The sequence below is a fragment of the Schistocerca americana genome, chromosome 2 (genome assembly GCF_021461395.2).
Source record: "Schistocerca americana isolate TAMUIC-IGC-003095 chromosome 2, iqSchAmer2.1, whole genome shotgun sequence".
NCBI lineage: Eukaryota > Metazoa > Arthropoda > Insecta > Orthoptera > Acrididae > Schistocerca > Schistocerca americana.
This window is the reverse complement of record NC_060120.1, coordinates 699,427,048-699,452,064: the sequence shown is the minus strand read 5'-3', so window position 1 is coordinate 699,452,064 and position 25,017 is coordinate 699,427,048. Positions and strand designations below refer to the sequence as shown.

Genomic DNA, 25,017 nt, shown 5'->3' with positions numbered 1-25,017 from the left:
CATAATTGTATACAAATTTGTTGAGGCACTGATGTTAGTTGATTTTGATACAAATCTCTTGGAACCTCTAATTTCCAGGCATTCCTTCATATGCATTTCCTGTTCAAATCCTTGTTGGTCTGAGTTGAAAACAAATTCCTTACTGGATGACAAGATAAGTTTATACATATCATCTACAAATTTTTGAGCTGATTTCACAGTATTGTCAAGTTGACGCTTTGTTTGAAATTTTGTTATCTTAAGTCTTCCCATTCTGTAGCACTGTTTGAAGTTATGCATCCATCCATTGCTTCCCTTGAAATCACTGTAATCTGTGTCATGAAATTTAATGTGCATCACATAGTAGGTAGCTATCACGCAAATCCTGTAAACTGTACCAAGCATCCTTGAAATGCATACACACCAGTTGTCGTAACAAGTGCGCCTTATCCCTCCTTGAATATCCCTAGTTTTTCTTGTGCACTACGTGATCATATTGCTGCAGACTTATTCGAAATCTGTTCATAATTTTTTTTTTTTTTTTTTTTTACTAAGTTGTGGTTGATCTTCCATGCACGTAATTGTGTTTCAACCTGCTCATTGGCTTGACACCTGTTTCAAAAGCACTTTCACTTGTTAAGCATGTATTGTCATCACAGTACTCCTCATGTACATTATCCACATAGTTGAGCTTATATGACACCACACATTCTGCTGACTCATCTTGCAGAAATGCTAACATTTCACTTGCCACTTCTTTTTCACTATGTGAAATTCCTTGGGTTCCTTTCTGATGAAATGTCAATATTGGAAACTGTTGTTGTCAATATAAGGCAATGCTTGCTTTGTTTATTGTAGCCATTGCTCTGCTTTGTATCAACACCACTAGCACTGTACCACTGATGTGGGTTACTCATCGACTAAGTAGCACAACTGCATTCCATAGCCTCATGCTATGTTCACCGTTGGATACCTCACCCCATGCTGCCACTAGGAGCCAATTTTGTTGTTGCTTGGTAGACAATATGTGGAGCCTTGAATGGCATGAACATTATTGGCCTTTCGCAGTCTCACACTCAAGTGGTTGCTGTGTGGGTAGAAACATATACGAGCTAGGGCTCATGAATTTTCAAACAGAGGATATGGGATTCTAACAACCCATGTATGTGTAGCTAAAATTAGATACAACTAATTTTCTAGGCTTAGACTGATTCAAAAATGAAAGGTGAGTATTAATTGTGAGTGGTGGGGGAAGTGAAACAATGCACCAACTCTCTGCAGAGCATTTCAGTCAACAAACTGGGACATTTTCTAGGCTTAGACTGATTCAAAAATGAAAGGTGAGTATAAATTGTGAATGGTGGGGGAAGTAAAACAATGCACCAACTCTCTGCAGAGCATTCCAGTCAACAAACTGGGACACTGTCCTGAATGGATAATAACAATCATATAAAACAATAATAATTGTTACTACTGAAAATATGTAATCTAAACAGATGAGAACACATAAAATTGACATAATTTTCAACATGAAAGTAATTATTATTGCAGATATTTGCATTGGCATGGGCTTTTATCAGCAAAGTAGATTTTACTGCAGCCCAGGTTACCCGGTTAAGAAATACACCTTTTCTCAGGTGAAAATACATTTTCCTCGTGTTAAGTGACAGTATACATTCCCATGGAGCTGTAAAACTTATCACTCCTGAGCATGGTTAATGTTTTTATGCACCAGCGTAGGCATTTTAGAAAACTGAGCCCAGCAAAAAAAATGTGTTTTGGGAAGATCTTTCATGCATGGCAATGTGTACACTGCATATTTTTGTATTACGAAAGCATAAATTCGATTTCCACCAAACACAGCACATTAGTTTCCGAAGGATTGAAATCAATTTTTTTCCCTTTATTGTGTTTCAATGCCCCATTTGGGGCAGACTGGCGGCAGCATATGAGCTGCTCTTCAGCTGAAAGATAGTAAATATTCAAAGAAGACATTTAAAATAACAGAATGGAAAAAAATAGGGTGTACACAGATATGAAAAATGGGGAACAGTATGGAAGAGAACAGACAAAAAGGGGTGCGACTGTAAAATGGGGATAAAAACAGTAAAAAAGTAGCGCACACAAAAAAAAACCACACACTGGGACAATTAAAGAACACAAAGCGACATATGACTGGAGTAGAAGAGCATTGACGGACGGCGTAGCACATAACAATCACTGACAGTAACACTATGTACAAGACAAACACACAATTAAAATCACAACTCTTGACGCATGGGAGAACAGCAACAAACACAAAACTGACATAGCACACTGGTTACGATGAGCATACTGAGAGGATCTGCCAGGGGCATAAAGATGAGGGAGGATGGTAGAAGGGTGGGAGGGGTGGAGAGGGAGGGAGAAGGGAAGAAGGGACGGTGGGGAGACGGTTGGGGGGCACGTCATAAAGGGCGGGAGAGAAATGTGTGTGTGTGTGTGTGTGTGTGTGTGTGTTTTAGAGAGAGAGAGAGAGAGAGAGAGAGAGAGAGAGAGAGAGAGAGAGAGGGGGGGGGGGGGGGCTTTAATTACCGGATAACTACTACCATTAGCTCATTCCACCATTGCTGTATTTTGGTTCACAACTATCACTCAGTATCCCTTCAAAATGAAAAAGGGGCATCTAGAATACAGTGAGAATGAGCAGACATGGTGGTACTTTCTTAGTGGTAGATGTAAGTAAAATCTTCTTGGCTTTCTAAATAAAATTCTCACATTTTTTTATTTGTAGAGGCAGCTGACAAATGCTCAAGAATTTTACCTGAAATGATGCAACTAGAAAACTGATAATATTTTATTCACAAACAAGTGCTATTCTTATCTGAAACATAAACAGGATTGAAGAGGTAAACAAAGAATGTGCACAATCATTAACAAGCTAATAGGGCTGTTGACCCAGTGTTAGGTGGAAGTAATGGGGCCTCCTTGTTCTTTCACAATTTTCACAGCTGACTCACTTCTACGTGATGATGACATATAGGCAATCTCTCATTTAGTTTCATCTCTAAGTGCTAGTGGGATTAAGAATTTGAATAAAATTATTGAGATGATTTGGATATATCTTGACATGGATCAGCAATTAAAGTTTACCTACCAGTTTCTGTTCATTCACAATGTTATCTTCCTCACTTGCCACTGTCAAAAAATCACAATAATTAATGTAAAATTCTGTTTTATGACTTAGTGCACAAATTCTCTAAAATATGCATACTCTCATCATCAGGAAGTTTATGCTGCTAATAGACTTACATATTCGAGTCATTCTTACACAAAATAAAACACCGTAACACTCGTACATGCAGTGTAACTAATCACAACTATGTTGAATGAACAGTTTAATTTTCCATAATGAGCTTGATGTCTAATACCAGTCTCAAAAGATGGCTTTGATTTCTTGTGCAAATTTTATATCATTATTTAAAATGGAGCAGATTTCTAATTGATTGTTTGGCACCATATTCAGTTGTTAGATGGATTTCTCATTGTTATATTTCTATATAGCTGTGGAATTCTCAAGCTATCATGGATTCTATAATGAAATATATGGCCCTTGTAAAACCACAGTAAACGACTTTTGTCTGTGTATGGTTCCTAATTGCTGCCACTTCACTACAGGATTATCCAATGCAATTAACATTTTAGTTACTTACCATAAGATAATATTTTTTTGTGATTGTATTCAGAGAAGTGCCGACTGACACATTCTGCCATTACAAATTGCCACAAGTCATTGTAAGAAAGTCGAAGAATAAAGAAAATCCATGTAAATCATTATATATAACTAAAGTGCTACAGCCATTACTGACATAAAAATGTATGCTAGGATTCAGTATGATGTCTTCTGATGTTCTAGTATTGATGTGGCCAAAAATATTTTTGTGGAGAAATATGAGAAAAAGAGACTGTTTTATTACACAAATATTTTATTTAAATAACTTTATACATGATTATGAAGCATTAGCGAATGCATTATCACAGTCATTTACCTAATTGCATCAGTAAACTATGAATATTGATTTACACTTTACATGTATAAAATTGTTCTTTCTATACAAATTTCTTTAGCTGTTACTTTTAGTGTTCCCCTTGAAATACATATTTATGACAATATGTAGATAAGTAATAGATTTATTTGCCCATTTCCACTCATCAGCATGGAGTGTAATGAACAAATCTTTGTGAATTGCTAGCATCAATTGATGTGTTTTATTATGTGATGGATTCTGTGAAGGATCCAAGGAACGCACAATACAAATTGAACCAAAAATTCCCTACTGATGAGAGCAGTAGGAAACTTTGGCACTATGTCCTTATGTGCATGATTAAACAAAAGGAAAATTTTGTGCACTTAAAACTAAGAGGGATGAAAATTAAATATTCAGTTTTCCCAGTACATGCTATCACAGACTTGCACTTATCAAGGATATGCTGAGATAACCAGCACTAGTATCGAGGGTCACATTCCTGAATGGCACATTTGGCAAATGAATATGAATTAGTACATCCCAGCAAGTCAGATTTGATGATGTGGAATGTACAGATAAAACAGTAATGCACACGAGTCTCACACTGCCACTTCGGCTCACAGTGACTACTGATGAAGGCTGCTTCATGAAGCCTCTATTTGTGTCTTACAAATGATTTTCATTATAAAAATATGACTATATTTCCCACAAAATGTCAAATACAATTTGCACATTCTGTTTAATTATTGTATATCAAAGGCAGAATAAGGGATGGTCACTCTCAAGTGTCTATCCCACTTCTCCAGAAATTTGTCCAAAAAACTGTAGCACTTGATGTATTTAAAAGGTGGTATACAATTCTTCTTGGATGCTGCTTGAACGAGTTAGGGCAGCTTTCCCACTGCCTCCAAATGCTCCTGTCAGGGAGTCTGACTTTATGGAGTCCTGAGTTTTCTTTGAATGATAAGCTTCCGAAAATTCCTGTGAAAAGTGCCAATGAAAATAATTATGGAAGTTTTTAAAAATGGATAAACAGACACATAACACATAATAATTAAACAAACATGGGAGATTACCTTTAATCTGTTTCCAAGAAACACAGCTCTCTCTCGCTTCTTGATTGTTATTTCGGAAGGTAAAAGCCAACGATGCTCGTGACATTCCTCTGCTGTTGGTCGTTTGCTGCGGAGACAAGAGATTTTTTTTTAAATTTGAGTGATTACATTATTTGGCTCCAAAGTATAAGGAAGAACCATGGACTAAAATGCTTTACATTGCATAAAATGAGAAATGCATTTTTTTAAAAAAAAAGTGAATAATGTATGGGGACTACACTCCTGCAACCAGTGCTCAATAAATAAGGTCTACTGTATACCTTGGGAAGTACAGAGATGAAAGAAGTCTGAATGGATGCATAGAACCAGAAATTTACAAAGATGACCTACCTGTTGCATATTACCAATAGTATATAAGCTGTTACTAACCACTTCTAGTATAAAACCAATACTGTTGCCTTATATGGGGAATGTACCAAATGGTTTGAGCATAACAAAAAATAGTGTAAACATTGTGATCCTGCTTGTCTATCAGTCAGATGTAACTGTAACTGGGTGGAGAATGGCTGTAGGGAACATTACAACAAATTCAAAGAGACTGCTATAAGGTACAAGGCAAAAATCACAAAAAGTTCTGAGGAGAATCATGAAAAAATTAGAACTCACTTGAAATTGAAAGTGAACAAGATGATAACTGAGAGTACATACAAATATTACATTCAAACAAGAAAATTCAACAATGAAGTTAAAAGCAAGATTTAGGTATATAAAAATACATCACTCACTCACACAAGGATCAAGCTCTCGCATCCAGTGCTAGAAACTAATGTAATGTATGAAGAAAGTGAACATGGTATATGCAAGTGAAAGAACTCAGATATCTAACTTAATATATTATTTTGTGGAATGTCAACAACATACTATGATTCAGTTCTCACAACTCCAGTTACAAATAGGAAGAAAAAGAGAAAATATCCTATCAATGTAAAACATTAATGGTCAAGAATTTGTTAACAGAAAAGTTCAGATAATTACAGTGGTTTCTGTGTTTTCAGGTTCAAGGATTTTGATTCATCAGATCATCAGGGAGGGGAGTACATGTAGGAAGATTTAGTGACATAAGAATTCTGTATTAAAAGGGATAAGTCATGAAACAGCAGAAAAACGCAAGCAATGTAATGTAACAGACAACATAATAGATACACGATATTAATGCTAAACTGTAAATAAGATTTTTTACCACAAAATAAATACCAGTCATGTAAATTGGGTATTTAGGTAAATATAAAGAAAATCATGTTTAAAATAACTGAAGTCAAACTGACCAGAAAATGTGTATTTCTGGAAGAAAATAAATAAAATAAATAAAAGATAGCTAAGATATATGCTTTGGAGCTGTTAATGGCGGAAACTCTTGTGTACTGATCTCCAATGATATAAGCAGCAGTAATTTATCTGCTGTTGCGTTGATTGCCAGATTAGCAAGAGCATATTGAGTATGAATATCAAATATTATTTGTTTGTATCCATTCACTATCAGAGTTCTGTGGTGGTTACCAGTAATAACAATGCTTGCACTGGCATTGACTTGAAGATAAGGAATATTATTCCTACCATTATACAGGAAATTAGCAATCTGGCAGAAAGCTGGTACATAAACTTTACCACAGGATATTGGTGGATCTTGAAGAGACTCTTCTTCTGACTCTTGGGTTATGATCTGTTCCAGTGATGTAGTGTCAAGATTATGCAAGAAATATAACCTCATCAGACAAAATATCAATCACCCATTAAAATAACATACATGTCACTTTGGAGCACTGTAGATGGTGTGGAACTGGTACCAGGCAGTCATATGACCATTCACCACTGACAAAAGGCAGGGCAGTGAAGTGGAGTAAACTGTATGTGCCAATTGGTTGTATGGAACCAGCGCAGTAATTTAGGTTGACATGAAAGTGTGACAGAATAGCAAAAAGGAGGTGTTTTCTTTGAATGTGCTCATGACCAGGGCATGAATGAAGTTGCCTGGCTTGCTGCCTACAAAGAATGGTGTACCACTTGCTACATAATACAGCCTAAAAACAATGCTTGTAAAAAGATCTTAACTGACAGGAACTGGAGGTGAGTGTCATCACACCTTGTCAACAACAATTGGTTTCAAATCTGACAAGAATTACTGCTCTCGGTGAATGCAGCTCAATCACAACCAGCTTATGAGAGTACATTGAAAATGAAACTGAATACAATGGACATTTGCAGCACCTTGCAAAAGACCATTGCTCACAGCGACACATATAGCTGCTTGTGTTTTACTGGACCGAATGCCACAGAAACATGACAGTAGCTGACTGGAGATGTGTATTATGGTCCTACAAGTCACAATTTTGCTTCTTTTCAAATGATGCAAGGCACTGAGTGCACTGATGTCCCAATGAGGCATTTAACTCACATTCTGTGGAGAGTATAGTTCAGGCCAGAGGTGGTTGGATGATGGGTTTCTTGTACTATGACTTAAGCCTTTTCATTCAGTTACCATGAACCTGAGTGAAGATGTTTATTTCCACATTCTCAGTCACAAGTGTTGCCTTTCTTCTACATTGTTATTACATGGACTCTCCCACCTTCCAAGGAGATTATGGCCACTTTCATTAGTGTGATGTCTCCTGTAGGTGACTATGTCTGGAATGCTCATGCACAGTACATTTAATAATTACTAGAGAGTGAGTGCCAGATCAACTGCAAGTGATTGCATAGCACATGCCACAGGTACCGTAAGTCAACATTAGACATTACCTCTCCTATGCTATTCACACATGGAGCAAGAAAAACATGACTGTGTGTGCCCTAACGCTGTTGCCATCTGAAGTAGTGCACAGTGTTTCTTTTACAAAAGCGCTGATACTGACAAAGAATTGGGGCAAAGTTATTTACCTGGCAATGACAAAATAAACATTAAAGTTTCTGAGGTTGCTAATTTCTGCTAGCAAATAAGATATTCATGACCACCTTAAAATACTATTCGTCTGGGGCATTAAAGGTGTAAGTGCTGCAATAACTGGCAAAAACTACCACAAGACTATATAAATTAAAATAATTAGATGTCTGAAATGCTACACAATGCATGATAGAAGTTAAATATTAATAACAATAGTACAAATGATGATGATAAACATTCCATACAAGATTTTGACAACAAAAAACTGAACAAATTATTTATTGTTTCCAGAAGATCACTAGAAATAATTTATGATGTGTAAAGTTGTTTCCTCTTATTAGGGGAGAAGGTAGTTAGATAACAAGGTAGTTAGTAACTATGTATGCTATTCACTTTCAATTGTTACCTTGGTGTCCGTTTGAAGATAAGCATAAGAAATCTTGTGGCCTCTTGAGTAATTTCCTTATATAAGTGTTCAAATCGATATCGTACAAATGTGACATTTTGACGAGTCTCTTCAGCATCTTTACCCACAAATGGTGATACTCCAGATAAAAGAATGTAAGTAATTACACCCACACTCCAGATGTCTGACTGTGGATATGCTGGTTCATCATTGAGTATTTCAGGAGCTAAAATGACAAAAAGAATCATTACAGGTACATTTCAGGTACCAATATCAATGTGCAAGGAAATACAGTAGAAATTAATAGTAGAGAAAGTTGACATCACAGTTATGAATGAAATGCCTAAGATGTAAATCTCAGCTGTTAATATTCATAGTTATTCTTATATTTTCATTTGCATGTGCGCCTATGTTTTGTGTCCACTGTCTTGTACTGCTGAGATCCAACTGAGACATTCCTTTATTAATACCAAACAGCTTGATGTATTATCATAATACAGTTCATCAACCATAGCCTTGTGGAAATAGTCTTTACATGTGTGTCAGATTTTGTACTTACTCTTTAGAGATGTCCATATAAAAATACAAAACTACATACACAAATATGAAAGCTTCAATGGCACACATGCTAACCAGGAAAGGGCCATCTTCAGGGCAGCGATTTACTTCATACTATGGTAGATTACCTATTGTACAAAAACCAGTCTGCACCTAGCTCATGATCTGGTCAGGCAGGAGTTCCAACCACTATTCTCTATATAAATTAAACTATCTACTGCCAAATATCATCCTAAATCTATTTGTACCCAAAGAGTGGTGACCTCAGTGTGAGAACAGAGACAAGACAGTACACATGAAAGTACCAAAAATCTGCAAGACATGAGTACTGAAAATCCGCAATACACGAATACCGACAAGCTGCAAATCCACACGTTAAAAATACCAACACTCTACAAGATGTTAAAACTGAGAACCCATGATACATGAATGTAGATAGCCTGCCATCATCAAACACAAATTTGGAGCAGCTGAGGGCACAGCCACAACAGTTACATCAGTGCCAGAGCTACAAGTGCAGAAACAACTACTGTACTAACAGCGAGAATTCTTCTGGGATAAAGTGTGACTATTCTAGCCGGAGGCTGCTGCCTTATATAAGAAATACCACAAATGACGACAGATGTCACTAGGACATGGTAAAATTTTTACAGTCCAGTAAACCTGGTTGCATCTAAGGAAACAATGCATTGTGATAATTGCAAGACTAGTCGATATAACAATTGTCCACTTGATTAAGCTGCTGCTTGCCTGCAACAGTAATGCCAGTCAACTTTTTGGGGCATACAGGTGCAGGGGTTTGCTGTGTAGTTTTCAAAGCATCACTGCTGTAAGATAACTGCCCAATAATTTCATTGCTGCTGAATAACATTTCTTTACATTAATACTTGTTGCATAGACCATGAATACAACATTTCGTAATTATGTGGTACATGTCATTTTAATATAAGGTAAGAAACAATAGGTATAATCACCCTGTGGCACTTTCAAGTCAGCTGAAACACCCTCAATGTGAGTGATGTGGTCCTGAAACCCATAGTGGTAGACTTATATGAATGTCTGAAAGAAGAGATCATTGGCAACTATCACTCAAACACAAGCAACAACCGCAGCAGCTGCTGTACCAGGAGGGCCTGGGAGACAGAAAACCATCTCAATTCCTATGCTACCTCCACCTATTTATGAGTTACAACTTGCTGATGAATTTCTTAATTTCATATGGAAGTTACACTAAATGGAAATGCACCCCACATTATTGAAAATGGCACAAAAACTGGAGCTGAACAAGATTTTAGAGAACACAGACACAAATTCAGAAGTTTCGTACCAACATTTGTTTACCAAGTGCAGTGATTTCCCTGGCAAGTATGGGGTAGAGGGGGTTCTGATTGTTAAGTCCTGGTGCTGCCTGTCTATTACATCTGCTGCATCCATCACTTCCACATTAAAGTGTTCCTGATGGATTTTTGCCAGTGCCACATCCCAAGCAAAACTCAGTTGGAATCGGCTGTCCCAGTTGACGAGATTGTCATACACTCTTATTTCCACTACCTCTTTGATGACTGAATCCCAGAACCCATTGTTGGAGTGCAGCACCTTCGTCTGTTCAAATACAGAAGCAGAAACCAAGCACTTGAAATTTCTTCCTACATAGGACTGCCCACAGCCAAGATTGCACAGATAATGGACAAATGCAACACAAAAACCCTCTTCCATTCAATGATTAAAATAAAGCATATGCTTGGGTCTGAGCATTCACCTCAGCCCAACTTATAAGTCTGCAGTGTCAGAGCATAGTATCAATGAAGGAGACATGTTTGTTTTTTTAATAGATAAGGTGCTATGACACACCAATAGGTTCTGAGATTTGATCATCAAAGAGGCTGTAGAAATAAGATTATATGACGATCTTGTGAACTAGGACAATGGTTTCAAACTGAGCTCTGCATGGGATGTGGTATTACCAAAAATGCATTAGGAAGACTGTGACATGAAAGCAGCAGAGGCAGTAGGTGGCGTAGACAGAGAGCAAAAGGACTCAACACCTGGAGCTGGTTGCACTGCTTGCACATCCTGTTGCTGAAGCCACTTCAATAATATTTTCAGATGGCTCAGTCCTAATCTGTGGGTGTGATTCTACACAACATATCAATGGAGCCTGGGAAGCTTGGGATTGTTCTCCACAAATCTGACAGAAAAAACAATGCTCTTGGCCCCCAATCTATACAGAGCTTCTTGCTGCCTGTACTTCAGATTTATGGTCAAAAGCCATGTCTTCAGCGTATATACCAAGCAATGCTGCCAGTTGCTCACATTTTCACTTCTCTGGAGCAACTACATGCCACTTCACCTAAACCATCAGAAATTCACTGCCTAGTTCATGACTGACATATGGCACATCACTGGTGTCAAAACTGTCCAGAGTTGCAGCATATCGCAAACAACAGATTTCAATGAGTTGGCAACAGGTCAAAATAATGACACACCTAAAGGACCACCTGCAAGGAACATCCGCCCTCCAATTGTGGTGTTGTACGAGGGTGGTCCCATAAGTACTAGACCCCTTCCCCCCTACTACCCCAAAAAAAGTATTTATTTATCATCCTAATCTTCTTTCAGATCTGTACACTTTTCCCATCGATGTTCAATAAGTTCAATATCCTTTTTATAATAAGAACTGTCGAACTCCTCAAAATGGCCATTAACTGTCGACATCACGTCTCCATTTGTTGAAAATCTTCGACCACTGAGCCATTGTTTTCAAGTTTGGGAACAGAAAATAATCCGAGGGGGCTAAGTCTGGTGAATAGGGTGCATGAGATAGCAATGCAAACTTTAATTCATTAAAATGCATTGTCCTGAAGAAACAACACATTCTTCTTGGCCAAATGTGGCAGTTTTTGCTTGATTTCTCCACCCAAACATTGCAATAGGTTCACATAATACTTGCCGTTGTTAGTTTTTTCTTTTTCAAGGTACTCAATGAAAATTATCCCACGTGCATCCCAAAAAACCGACAACATGATGTTATTTGCAGATGAAACGATCTTCACCTTATTTGGAGTCGTTTCTATAATTTGTTTTCATTGTTTTGATTGTTCTTTTGTCTCAGGAGTGAAGTGGTGGACCCATGTTTCATCCATGGTTATGAAATGGCACAAACAATCAGCTTTGTTGCTGCAAAACTTCGCTAAACTCTCAATTGAAACACCTTCATGTCACTGGTTTTGCTTGAATGCAAGGAAACAGCAGAAACCTTGCACACAGTTTTCCCATGTCCAAATTTTCAGATAATATGCAATGTACCACACTTTTTGAAATGGGTACTATGTCTTCTGGCTCACGCACTTTCAGTCGACTATTATACAGTACCGCTTTGTGGATTTTCTTCACCATTTCTGGAGTCATCACCTCATTTGGTTGACCACTGTGATGCTCGTCTTGGCAGCTCGTACAGCCTCATTTAAACTCAGCTACCCAATATTTTACTGTTGTCAATGAAGGACCATTTGCACAAGTTCACTATTGATGGCTGCCAAACAAATACTAAACAATGTGGCGGCTTCAAACTTGAAACATATGCTTCATAGGTAATATACTTTCTAATTCAGTGATATTTCAACAACAACTGCCATCTCTCGGTCAGGTCGGGTACTTGTGGGACCACCTTCATAAGGGTACCATGTTTCCCTTACATATGTCAATTTTATATCCATGTTGTGCAGCTTCAAATAAATGAACAAGCAGAACGAGTTGAGAGTTAGAATATTTCTTGCTAAGGAGATAACTATCTTTACTTTATTTTTTTAATTGTTTCATTTTTGTAATCTGTGGTTGTTGTATTCTTGTCTGAAGTATTCCTTTTGAGCTACATGTAGCACCAAGAGCAGTCGGGCTGCCCGTGATGTCATCATTATTAGCAGCAAAGAGACCCCAGGCTGTGTACAGCTCCCAAGGAATACTGAAGACCAGAATGTAGAGCTGACAAGAAAGTCAATGAAAAATTCAATTGTTTCTGGTTTGAGAACAAGACTGGGCAGTCTTGCTTGTCTGTATTTATCCACATTTGTGAAGAAATAATAAATTGTTATTCTGTATTTGAGGAATGGTGAAGTAGTGTTATACAAAATAAAAAAGGATTTTGTCAAGAGTTAGTCAACGTTGATCCACTAAAGATGCAAGACAGTTGAAGACCCTTGACTGTGGCAATCATGACAGGACTTTGTACCAGATGCCGTATCAAGATTACCTATTGGCTTACAATCAAACCAGGATGTAAAGGACAGAGGAACATTTGCTATATATTTCTTGACAATTAATAAATACGAAAAAGATCCTGAAACGCTCTGTCATACATTAACAACTCTACAGCAGCAAGATAGTTGTTTAAATACACAGGTTTGAAGTATACAATAAAACAACTCAGATGAGGTTGAAAACTGGAAGATACACAAAGCAATTTTGTTTCATGAGAACAACAAAACAGGTAAATGGTTACTATGCATCCCTAAAAGACAGCACAGAATCACTTATGTGGTATGTACACTTAGATCATGCACACTTTGGACCAAAGAAATTTATCAAGCATATGAAACGGTACTACCACTTTGAAAACATGAATTGACAGCTAAAGAAAATATTATGCTCCTGTGAGATATGCCAAAAGGTAAAAATAAATACTTCAGGAGTACATACTTGACTGTATCCAATGATTCCAGGAGAAATTTGGGAGTTAGTGGCATCGGATTTCTTTAGCTCAATGCCTAAAAGCCAGGGAGGAACTGGATACATCTTGGTCATTTTAGAATATTAGTCAAAGTTGGTAAAGTTATACCCTCTAAGAAAAGCTACAACCAACAGCATAGTAAATAAATTATGAGATCAATATTATGAAAAGGAAAGTTGCTACTCACCATATAGCAGAGATGTTGAGTCACAGATAGACACAACAAAAAGACTGTCACAAATAAGCTTTTGGCTGCACTGAGTGTGGCTTCAGTTGCCAGTGACTGCCTATTTTTGACAAAGGCCATATTGGCCAAAAGCTTATTTGTGACAGTCTCTTTGTTGTGTGACTCAGCATCTCTGCTATATGGTAAGTGGACAAAATTTTTTATGTTGTACTTTGCTGGCCAGGGGCATGGAGAGTGGTGGGTGTGGGTTGCTGGGATCCACACCCCCAAAGGCAATGTACAGCATCTACACATCTCTCTTTTTCATTTCCAGTGTCTTCTCTCTCTTCTTTTCTCCCACTGGCACTGTCTCCCCTCTGTTCAAGCACCACTGTCTCTCTGCTCCTCCCTTTCAACACAAAATAGTGCATATATGTTTGCACACTAAAATATTTGGCAAGAAAGGCAGAATAAGGACTGAGGCAGCAGGTACTCCCATTTTCTGTCAGAGTCTTTTAACGAGGAGCATATTTGCCTTTTTTGTGCTTCAACAGGAGTGTTTTTCAGCTGGTTTCCTTGTTTTTCCTGTTATAGATGGATGTACTACTTACATAAAATGAATTCTGTAGGTCAATAAAGTTCTGACAACTTATTTGTATACTTTGACACTCATACTTTTACACAAAATCATCTCTCATCCAACACTAATTCTCTTCACACTATTTTACATAAATATGCATAGCATTTTTGGGTTGCACCTACAGTTAAGCAAAAAATATGATATATGATTTAAAAGTACAAATAATTTCTTATGACAAAATAACATGCTTATACTGCCAGGTGGCATCGTCAAGATGGTCTGATAGACGCAAAGTGCCCACTGCAGAGAGAGTACCCCATAAAGTTTTATTGGTAGGAAAATGGTGATTAAGAACATAGTTTGAAGATCTCAGAACCCTTTTGATGACCCCAGAAACCTTGCCATGTGTTCATTATGAGAGTTAAAACTGCATGTATGCCTCAGAGGGGATATTAAATGCATATTTTACATGCATAAGTACAGTAAGTTTGAATCTCTAGATCTCAGTAATGGATAATGTTATTGAAAACATTTTCAAACTTCCCTTGGAAAATCATCTTAAGAACAAACAGTAAACATTTAGATGTTTTACCATGAATAGAAATTACAGAAGTGGTTTTCACGGCTTTTCCAAGAACCACTCATGAAGAAATGGTGCTTTCATAAGCCTTAGACCACACTTAATGTGAAGCAACCAACCAATCTGCTTAATTTGCTTGGGCTGGAGGAGGTCTGTAACATATAAATTTTGCATGTACCAAAGGATAACTACAGTATTCCCATTCTCTCGGTACATTTACAAATGATCACTACACCAAAGGCTGGACTGATCATTAATTTACTAATGGAGGAAGTGGGAGGAATAAAAATTTTAGGGGAGAGCAACGCTTCACTACAGTAAAAATGTTCAAACAGATGGAAGTTAAGTTGCAGCAGTTATGCAAAGGTGAAGAGGCTTGCTCAGGATAGATGAGTGTGAAAAGCTGCATCAAATCAGTCTTTGAAATGAAGACCACAACAATAACATCCCCTCTAGCTTCTGCACCTAATAAATCAACAGCTAGTTCTGCCTGTAAAATAAAAGAATGCTTTTTATGAGCCATAGCTGATAAGTTATGACCTTTTTCACAAGTTTTTTGGAGCAAATCTGTATAAATAAACATGTAAATGTTGATTTGTTCAGGGTCTCAAATCTCCAAATGTAATTCGCCAATTGTTTTGAAATTTTGATACAACTTTGCATTCAGACTTGCATGTGCTGTTATACACCTACAGGAGTGCTTTTTATAATATGTAAACAGGAAATATTTTTTCCAGAATGAGATTTTCACTCTGCAGCGGAGTGTGCACTGATATGAAAGTTCCTGGCAGATTATACTGTGTGCCGAGATGAGGTACTGGCAGAAGTAAAGCTGTGAGGATGGGGTGTGAGTCGTGCTTGGGTAGCTCAGTTGGTAGAGCACTAGCCCGCGAAAGGCAAAGGTCCCGAGTTCGAGTCACGGTCCGGCACACAGTTTTAATCTGCCAGGAAGTTTCAGGAAATATTGTTAGCAAAAATCTTGAAAATGTCTTGACTGATTTACTTCAAATTCTTACACAATACACTAATAAACATTTGGGAGGACATAGCCTGTATACTTTTAATATAAATAATATATGACTATGTACACCAAATACAACAGGAAAAATTTTAGCAAAAAAAAAAGTTCTTGAGCAAATTAATTAAAATTTTTGCCTGATGATATAATAAAAATTCAGACTGACATTGGCTATATATTTTTTAAGCAACAATGTAAAAAATTTTGTGTTAAAACCAATCGAGAAAAAGAAAATGCTGTGCCGTAAAAATGTGCTGTTTTTTTTTTCCCCTTGCAACTGGGTTTCACAGGAAACACGAATGTTGTATTTATGGCTTCTCAGCATATGATTAGAATACTAGTACAGGATCTGAATTGACTGAAACTTTGTAATTCTACCTGTTCACAGATTAAAATTATATGAAATACCGTCACTAAGCTACTACCCTCACATATCCAGCTGCAGGGGAGTTTTCTCACACCCTGCATACAAATGATCCCAACTGATTTACCTATTCGTTTTAAGCTGCTTCAATTCCCAACTGAGGTTTTGTTGGCAATAACAAGGCTCAATCAAGATCAAAGTGATGGGTTGTGACAAATAGGCAAGGGGTGGGGGCAAATGGACATACAGAGGAGATAGATAGAGAGAGGGGGAAGAGGAGGTTGAGAGAGAGAGGGGGGAGGAGGATATGAACAAAGAGAGGGAGGGAGGAGGTGATGGACAAAGGGAGAGGGGAGGAGGAGATGGACAGTGAGAAGCGGGAGAAGGCGAGTAGAATGTATATCCAGTTCCTACACATATTTAACAACTGCAAACAATTGCCTGGTGCACTAGAACAATTAATAAATTTAATTCATATATTCCTTTTAACTGTAAAGTTAAGAACAGTTGGAAACAGATAATAGTACAAACAACTTTGTTAATATGTGGCACTGAATTTAAACATTTACCTGTATATTCTGTCTCACCAACTCTTTGAATAACAGTTCCCAATTTACTGACTCTCTGAGCTGATCCAAGGTCAACCAGCTTCACCTGTACACTTCTTACAGAAGCCATGACTATATTGTCAGGCTGGAGATCAAGATGACAGTATCCTCTCCAATGGAGATACTGAAGTCCATCCAACACCTGGTCACAAAAAAATTCAGTAGTGTTAAGACACTGGACAAATTACATAAAAATCATTATAATCAGTTTGCAAGTCCATGGAAGATCAGTCCTCTACCACGCATAAAGTTAAAAATGTACAGTGTATATATAAATGACAGTACACACAAAAGTTGTATATTGGGTTCTACTCAAATACTGTCGTTCAGACACTGCTGGTCTACCTTCCACATTTGAATGTGAGATGCCCCTAATGAAATAATATCTCATATATTACGTAAGAAGCAGTGCTGAACAAGTGTATAATACTTTAATAAATATCATAATTAATAACATGGAAATTTAAATTTTATGGCAAAGAAGTGACTATGAATGTCATCAAGGTAGTAATCAGATTAACTAATTTGTAAAGTGATCACAAGTTCGAAGCTGTTTCAAGGATTTGGGGGTTTACTGGCACACTATCTTGGGTTATATGTTGTGAATGCTAAAGTATTTTGTATGGATGGGGATTTGGGTGGTATATTATAGCGCTCACTCATCTGCAATAAGATCCAGTGACAAATTCACTGATACTGAGTGAGGTGACACACTGGTTAGCACACTGGATTTGCATTTGAGGGGATGATTGGTTCAAATCCCTGACTAGCCATCCAGATGTATGTTTTCCTTGATTTCCCTGAATTGTTCCAGGCAAATTCCAGAATGGTTCCTTTGAAAAGGGCACAGCTAATTCCTTCCCCATCCTTTAGCAATCTAGAGCCTGTGCTCCCTCTTTAATCACCACCCTGTCGATGAGAGATTACAATCCCATCTCCCTTCAGTTTTAAATTGCTTAGAAGAAATAAATTATCAAGTGAATTCAGAGAAGATGCTTAAGTTGATATAAAGATCAAAACATTATTACATACATCAGCTAAGCACTATTTAAGGAACCTTGTCCTATATATTGAGAAAGTTATCTGTAATTAAATAAAGAAATGCAGAATATATACCTGATGGCATTTATGGATGTTGTTGTTGTTGTGGTCTTCAGTCCTGAGACTGGTTTGATGCAGCTCTCCATGCTACTCTACCCTGTGCAAGCTTCTTCATCTTCCAGTACCTACTGCAACTTACATCCTTCTGAATCTGCTTAGTGTATTCATCTCGTGGTCTCCCTCTATGATTTTTACCCTCCACGCTGGCCTCCAGTACTAAATTGGTGATCCCTTGATGCCTCAGAACATGTCCTACCAACTGATCCCTTCTTCTGGTCAAGTTGTGACACAAACTTCTCTTCTCCCTCCTCATTAGTTATGTGATCTACCCATCTAATCTTCAGCATTCTTCTGTAGCACCACATTTCGAAAGCTTCTATTCTCTTCTTCTTCAAACTATTTATCGTCCATGTTTCACTTCCATACATGGCTACACACCATACAAATACTTTCAGAAATGACTTCCTGACACTTAAATCTATACTCAATGTTAACAAATTTCTCTTCTTCAGAAACGCTTTTCTTGCCATTGCCAATCTCCATTTTATATCCTCTCTACTTCAACCATCATCAGTTATTTTGCTCCCCAAATAGCAAAACTCCTTTACTACTTTAAGTGTCTCATTTCCTAATCTAATTCCCTCAGCATCACCCGACTTAATTCGACTACATTCCATTATCCTCGGCCGGCCGAAGTGGCCGTGCGGTTAAAGGCGCTGCAGTCTGGAACTGCAAGACCACTACAGTCGCAGGTTCGAATCCTGCCTCGGGCATGGATGTTTGTGATGTCCTTAGGTTAGTTAGGTTTAACTAGTTCTAAGTTCTAGGGGACTAATGACCTCAGCAGTTGAGTCCTATAGTGCTCAGAGCCATTTGAACCATTATCCTCGTTTTGCTTTTGTTGATGTTCATCTTATATCCATTCTGTTCAACTGCTCTTCCAAGTCCTTTGCTGTCCCTGACAGAATTACGATGTCATCGGCGAACCTCAAAGTTTTTATTTCTTCTCCATGGATTTTAACACCTACTCCGAATTTTTCTTTTGTTTCCTTCACTGCTTGCTCAATATACAGGTTGAATAACATCGGGGAGAGACTACAACCCTGTCTCACTCCCTTCCCAACCACTGCTTCCCTTACATGTCCCTCAACTCTTATAACTGCCATCTGGTTTCTGTACAAATTGTAAATAGCCTTTCACTCCCTGTATTTTACCCCTGCCACCTTCAGAATTTGAAAGAGAGTATTCCAGTCAACATTGTCAAAAGCTTTCTCTAAGTCTACAAATGCTAGAAAAGTAGGTTTGCCCTTCCTTAATCTAGCTTCTAAGATAAGTCGTAGGGTCAGTATTGCCTCACATGTTCCAACATTTCTACGGAATCCAAACTGATCTTCCCCAAGGTTGGCTTCCACTAGTTTTTCCATTCGTCTGTAAAGAATTCACGTTAGTATTTTGCAGCTGTGACTTAGTACACTGATAGTTCGGTAATTTTCACATCTGTCAACACCTGCTTTCTTTGGGATTGGAATTAGTATATTCTTCTTGAAGTCTGAGGGTATTTTGCCTGTTTCATACATCTTGCTCACCAGATGGTAGAGTTTTGTCAGGACTGGCTCTCCCAAGGCCGTCAGTAGTTCCAATGGAATGTTGTCTACTCCAGGGGCCTTGTTTCAACTCAGGTCTTTCAGTGCTCTGTCAAACTCTTCACGCAGTATCGTATCTCCCATTTCATCTTCATCTACATCCTCTTCCATTTCCATAATATTGTCCTCAAGGACATTGCCCTTGTATAGACCCTCTATATACTCCTTCCACCTTTCTGCTTTCCCTTCTTTGCTTAGAACTGGGTTTCCATCTGAGCTCTTGATGTTCATACAAGTGGTTCTCTTATCTCCAAAGGTCTCTTTAATTTTCCTGTAGGCAGTATCTATCTTACACCTAGTGAGGTAAGCCTCTACATCCTTACATTTGTCCTCTAGCCATCCCTGCTTAGCCATTTTGCACTTCCTGTCGATCTCATTTTTGAGATGTTTGTATTCCTTTTTGTCTGCTTCATTTACTGCATTTTTATATTTTCTCCTTTCATCAATTAAATTCAATATTTCTTCTGTTACCCAAGGATTTCTACTAGCCCTTGTCTTTTTACCTACTTGATCCTCTGCTGCCTTCACTACTTCATTCCTCAAAGCTACCCATTCTTCTTCTACCGTATTTTTTTCCCCCATTTCTGTCAATTGTTCCCATATGCTCTCCCTGAAACTCTGTACAACCTCTGGTTTAGTCAGTTTATCCAGGTCCCATCTCCTTAAATTCCCACCTTTTTGCAGTTTCTTCAGTTTTAATCTACAGTTCATAACCAATAGATTGTGGTCAGAGTCCACATCTGCCCCTGGAAATGTCTTACAATTTAAAACCTGGTTCCTAAATCTCTGTCTTACCATTATATAATCTATCTGAAACCTTAGAGTATCTCCAGGCTTCTTCCATGTATACAGCCTTCTCTTATGATTCTTGAACCAAGTGTTAGCTATGATTAAGTTATGCTCTGTGCAAAATTCTACCAGGCAGCTTCCTCTTTCATTTCTTAGCCCCAATCCATATTCACCTACTACGTTTCCTTCTCTCCCTTTTCCTACTACCGAATTCCGGTCACCCATGACTATTAAATTTTCGTCACCCTTCACTATCTGAATAATTTCTTTTATTTCATCATACATTTCTTCAATTTCTTCGTCATCTGCAGAGCTAGTTGGCATATAAACTTGTACTACTGTAGTAGGTGTGGGCTTCGTATCTATCTTGGCCACAATAATGCATTCACTATGCTGTTTGTAGTAGCTTACCCGCATTCCTATTTTCCTATTCATTATTAAACCTACTCCTGCATTACCCCTATTTGATTTTGTGTTTATAACCCTGTAGTCACCTGACCAGAAGTCTTGTTCCTCCTGCCATCGAACTTCACTAATTCCCACTATATCTAACTTTAACCTATCCATTTCCCTTTTTAAATTTTCTAACCTACCTGCCCGATTAAGGGATCTGACATTCCACACTCCGATCCGTAGAACGCCAGTTTTCTTTCTCCTGATAACGACATCCTCTTGAGTAGTCCCCGCCCGGAGATCCGAATGGGGGACTATTTTACCTCCGGAATATTTTACCCAAGAGGACGCCATCATCATTTAATCATACAGTAAAACTGCATGCCCTCAGGAAAAATTACGGCCGTAGTTTCCCCTTGCTTTCAGCCGTTCGCAGTACCAGCACAGCAAGGCCGTTTTGGTTATTGTTACAAGACCAGATCAGTCAATCATCCAGACTGTTGCCGTTGCAACTACTGAAAAGGCTGCTGCGCCTCTTCAGGAACCATACGTTTGTCTGGCCTCTCAACAGATACCCCTCCGTTGTGGTTGCACCTACGGTACGGCCATCTGTATCGCTGAGGCACGCAAGCCTCCCCACCAACGGCAAGGTCCATGGTTCATGGGGGGGCATTTATGGAAGTACATCCATTTATGGATGTACTGTATAATACTTGAAAACACAAATTATTATTTACTTCAGTTGTTGTGTATTAAATGGTCATAACTATATAGTTTCATAATGAAACTAACTCATGTGGGTACTGAGGAAGTCAACATTTGGTATATGCAAATGAAGGTTTAGTTGAGATATCAATGGAATAATTTTTTTCCTGTATCTTTCTACATCAGTTCATACTGTAACCATGATATTTTGAAAGGTGTATACTCTGATCCCACCTTCAGGTGAAGTACCAAAAGTCCGTGGAAATTTTTAATATTTAGTGTGTTCTGGTTATGGGATATCCCATAAGTAGCACTACTGCTGCTGCAACACATTTTAAGGCAAATTATGAAAATAAATGATCATGAATGAAGTCAGTTCAGCCATGAATAAGAAAGTTCATGGTTAAATTATTAATTTTTAAGACTGAGAGGAAAGAAAGCGTCCCTTTATTTTACCCTGTGAAACAGTGTTTCATGAAGATAACAACATTAATTGCACAAGACATTACTCTGCATGAGGTGAAACATAATGTAACAATAGTGCCAAATAATGTACCGATTGGTGTCAGGTAAATAACAGCGAACAGAGGAGATTATATTTATTTTAAATACTGTCAAACATGACAGTAAATCAGTGAATCTCCTTAGGTACTATGTTGACCACTGACTTGGATGGAATATTTATACAGATCAATGATGCACTAGATAATCTCTCATGTGATTGATTTATCCTACAAACTGAGGGCTCATTTTGAGGGAAATATTCTTCCTGCATGGATAGTTTGCTTTCTTCAATTCCTTTATAGATTGTGTAATTCTACTGCAGGGGAAGCTCCACTTGATCAAAAATTGTGTTTCAATGCATGAAAAAATAAAATAAAATAAAATAAAAAAGCTAAATGAAAGGAAGAGGATGGTAGGGGAAATGAAAGCATACCGGACTCACACCATGAGTGTGTTATATGCAATACTCTAAGGAAATGAATATGGCAACAGTCTTTAGCTTTCAGGTTTATAATTGTCAATGCATTAAAGAAAATCTTAATTACTTTGAACTTGGGACGTAATACACCAGCAAAACACAAGAAATGGACATTCAATAAAAAGCTGTATCAAAGACCAGCAATTATTCACAGTAATTGTAAATATCTTAGTCCCATGTATTATGGCAGACATCTAGCTTTGCATAACAAAATATTATTTATAAATATCATATTTTGACATTTGTTTTATAATACATACACACATTGGTTGTCCTCACAATGAGCTATCAGGTGCATTTTCTCTCATGTTTCAGCAGATATTTGCAATTTCAATTTTGCAATGCACAACTGCATTTAGCTCAAACAAATACTGCTCATCACATCTTTCATGTGATGCTCAGTGTCACTGGCAAGTATTTGTTTGTTTCCTCTTACAAACAAAATAATTTTTAAAGCAGAATTTTATGGTGCATTTGAAACAGAATCCCCAAATTAATCTAGTGTGATATTCGTTTAATTGGTATGTATTAACAGGGACAATACAGCATGAAGAATAATCAGCACTCCAGCAGTGATTGAGCAGCGTGTGGTGGTACCAGTCAGTACAGGCCAGGATGGTGCTGTCGTTGCTACAGTACAGGTTATTCTTCACGTTTTACTGTCTCTGCTAATACACATCAATAAAACAAATATCATGCTAGACTAATTTGGGAGTACTGTGTCAAATGGGCAGATAAAATTCTGCTTTAAAAAAAGTTTTGTTTGTAGTGGGAAGCAAACTGATAAAGCATTGACACTTGGCATCACATGAAAGACATGATGAGCAGTAATTGTTTGGGCTGACTCCATCTATACACCGCAAAAACAAATTTGCAAATATCTGTTGAAGCACCAGATAAAAGTACCTGATGCTCCTTAGGAGGGACACCCTGCATGTGTAACTACTGTTACTAAAAAAATTACTGGAAAATTGTCTCTGACTGAAACCAGCCACACAACTAAGAGTAAATCATGTAGCATCTTCAAGCGTTACAATATGTCATTTGTAACATAAAAGTGCACACCTGGTGCCCTCTGAATAAGTTAAGAAGTGAACTGTCAAAATGGATGAATAAAACAGTTTACACATTGTTAGGATATCTAGATCACATAACAAATTATCTACAATGCTGATGCTGAACGACATAAAAGTGAAATATTGAACAGTATTATTAAATGTAATATCTTTATCTAAGTAATGTGACACAACACATAATATTTGTATATAAAAGAGACTGTAGCGTCACACTACATTCTTTCACATGTTTCCAACAGTAGAACACAATGTACTAACACTGACACTGTGATCACTGGGAATGTCAATGGTAATCTGATTTTACCTTTAGTTAGATATGATGCCATGTAGGCTAATATTATCATGGTATCGTCACAGTCATACACAGCTGTGTATGAAATTTGCATGATAACACCAATTAAATGTAAAATGTCTGAAGATTGTTAAATTTTACATGGGAGTATGAAATACCTAAAGAAACAGCTATTTTAATACACACACTTTTTGCCAGTCATTTGCATGTGCAAATGATCATAACTGACAAAATTGTTCATCAATAAGGTAATTATATGAAATTAATTGCTTTTAAGTCTTAAAGTCAAATGAAAAATGAGTAGGCATTAAGTTATTAATGATATTTACAATATAAATAAAAAATATTTATTGTAATGTGGTTGTTTTTTGACCAGGATACAATACTGAGAAAGAAAGGGTGAATGAACTAGAAGTAGTTGTAACCCTTCCCCAAAATGGGAGTTACTTCCAACTGCACTTGTGTATATGAACAGATGAGCACTGAATTACGGTATTTCAAAACTAGATTATTGGCAGGGAGAATGCTGCCCCAAGAAATTTGTGATTAAAGCATATTACAGTGGTTTGGTGTAATGCTGAAGGTATTATTTAACAGAACAAGTATTTTAAGTACAGTAACATTGCAAGATGGAAGTAATCTCACAGATGTTACATCTTATTTAGAGTGAGAGTAAAGAGCAATTGGATATTTTGCATGCTGTTAGGACTGAATGCCTTTTTTATTTTATTTCACCTACAGCATAAAGAATAACAACAAATTGTGAACAAGGTAAAAACATGAAAATCTTTTGTGGAAAAGAGAAATGTGGTGACAGCTTATCTAAATTTAATGTTAGGATTTTTTAAATGAAGATATCTGTTTCAAAAGTAGCCTTATAAGTAAGTGAAATGTGGATGATAAACAATACAGATGAGAACCTTTTGAAGTACGGTGCAATAGAAGAAAACTGAAGATTAGGTAGAGGCACTGCAATGAATGAGAGGAAAAATAAATTATGGCAGAAAGTGACTACAAGAAAGTATGGGTTGACAGGACGCATTCTGAGGCA

The 25,017-nt window shown here is 37.4% G+C and overlaps 1 protein-coding gene across 3 annotated transcripts in view; it reads right to left on the bottom strand.

Moving 5' to 3' along the window:
• Positions 1 to 3,926: 3,926 nt before the first annotated feature.
• The window catches only part of LOC124593678 (obscurin), a 688,571-nt gene continuing 667,480 nt past the window's right edge, over positions 3,927 to 25,017 (bottom strand). For all 3 annotated transcript variants that reach the window (XM_047131972.1, XM_047131974.1, XM_047131973.1), the window contains 4 exons: positions 16,947 to 17,127; positions 8,386 to 8,611; positions 5,063 to 5,168; positions 3,927 to 4,967 (listed from right to left, as the gene is read on the bottom strand). In XM_047131972.1, coding sequence (XP_046987928.1) covers positions 4,827 to 4,967; positions 5,063 to 5,168; positions 8,386 to 8,611; positions 16,947 to 17,127 — 654 coding nt within the window. In that variant the 3' untranslated portion in view covers positions 3,927 to 4,826. The remainder of the gene's footprint in view (positions 4,968 to 5,062; positions 5,169 to 8,385; positions 8,612 to 16,946; positions 17,128 to 25,017) is intronic.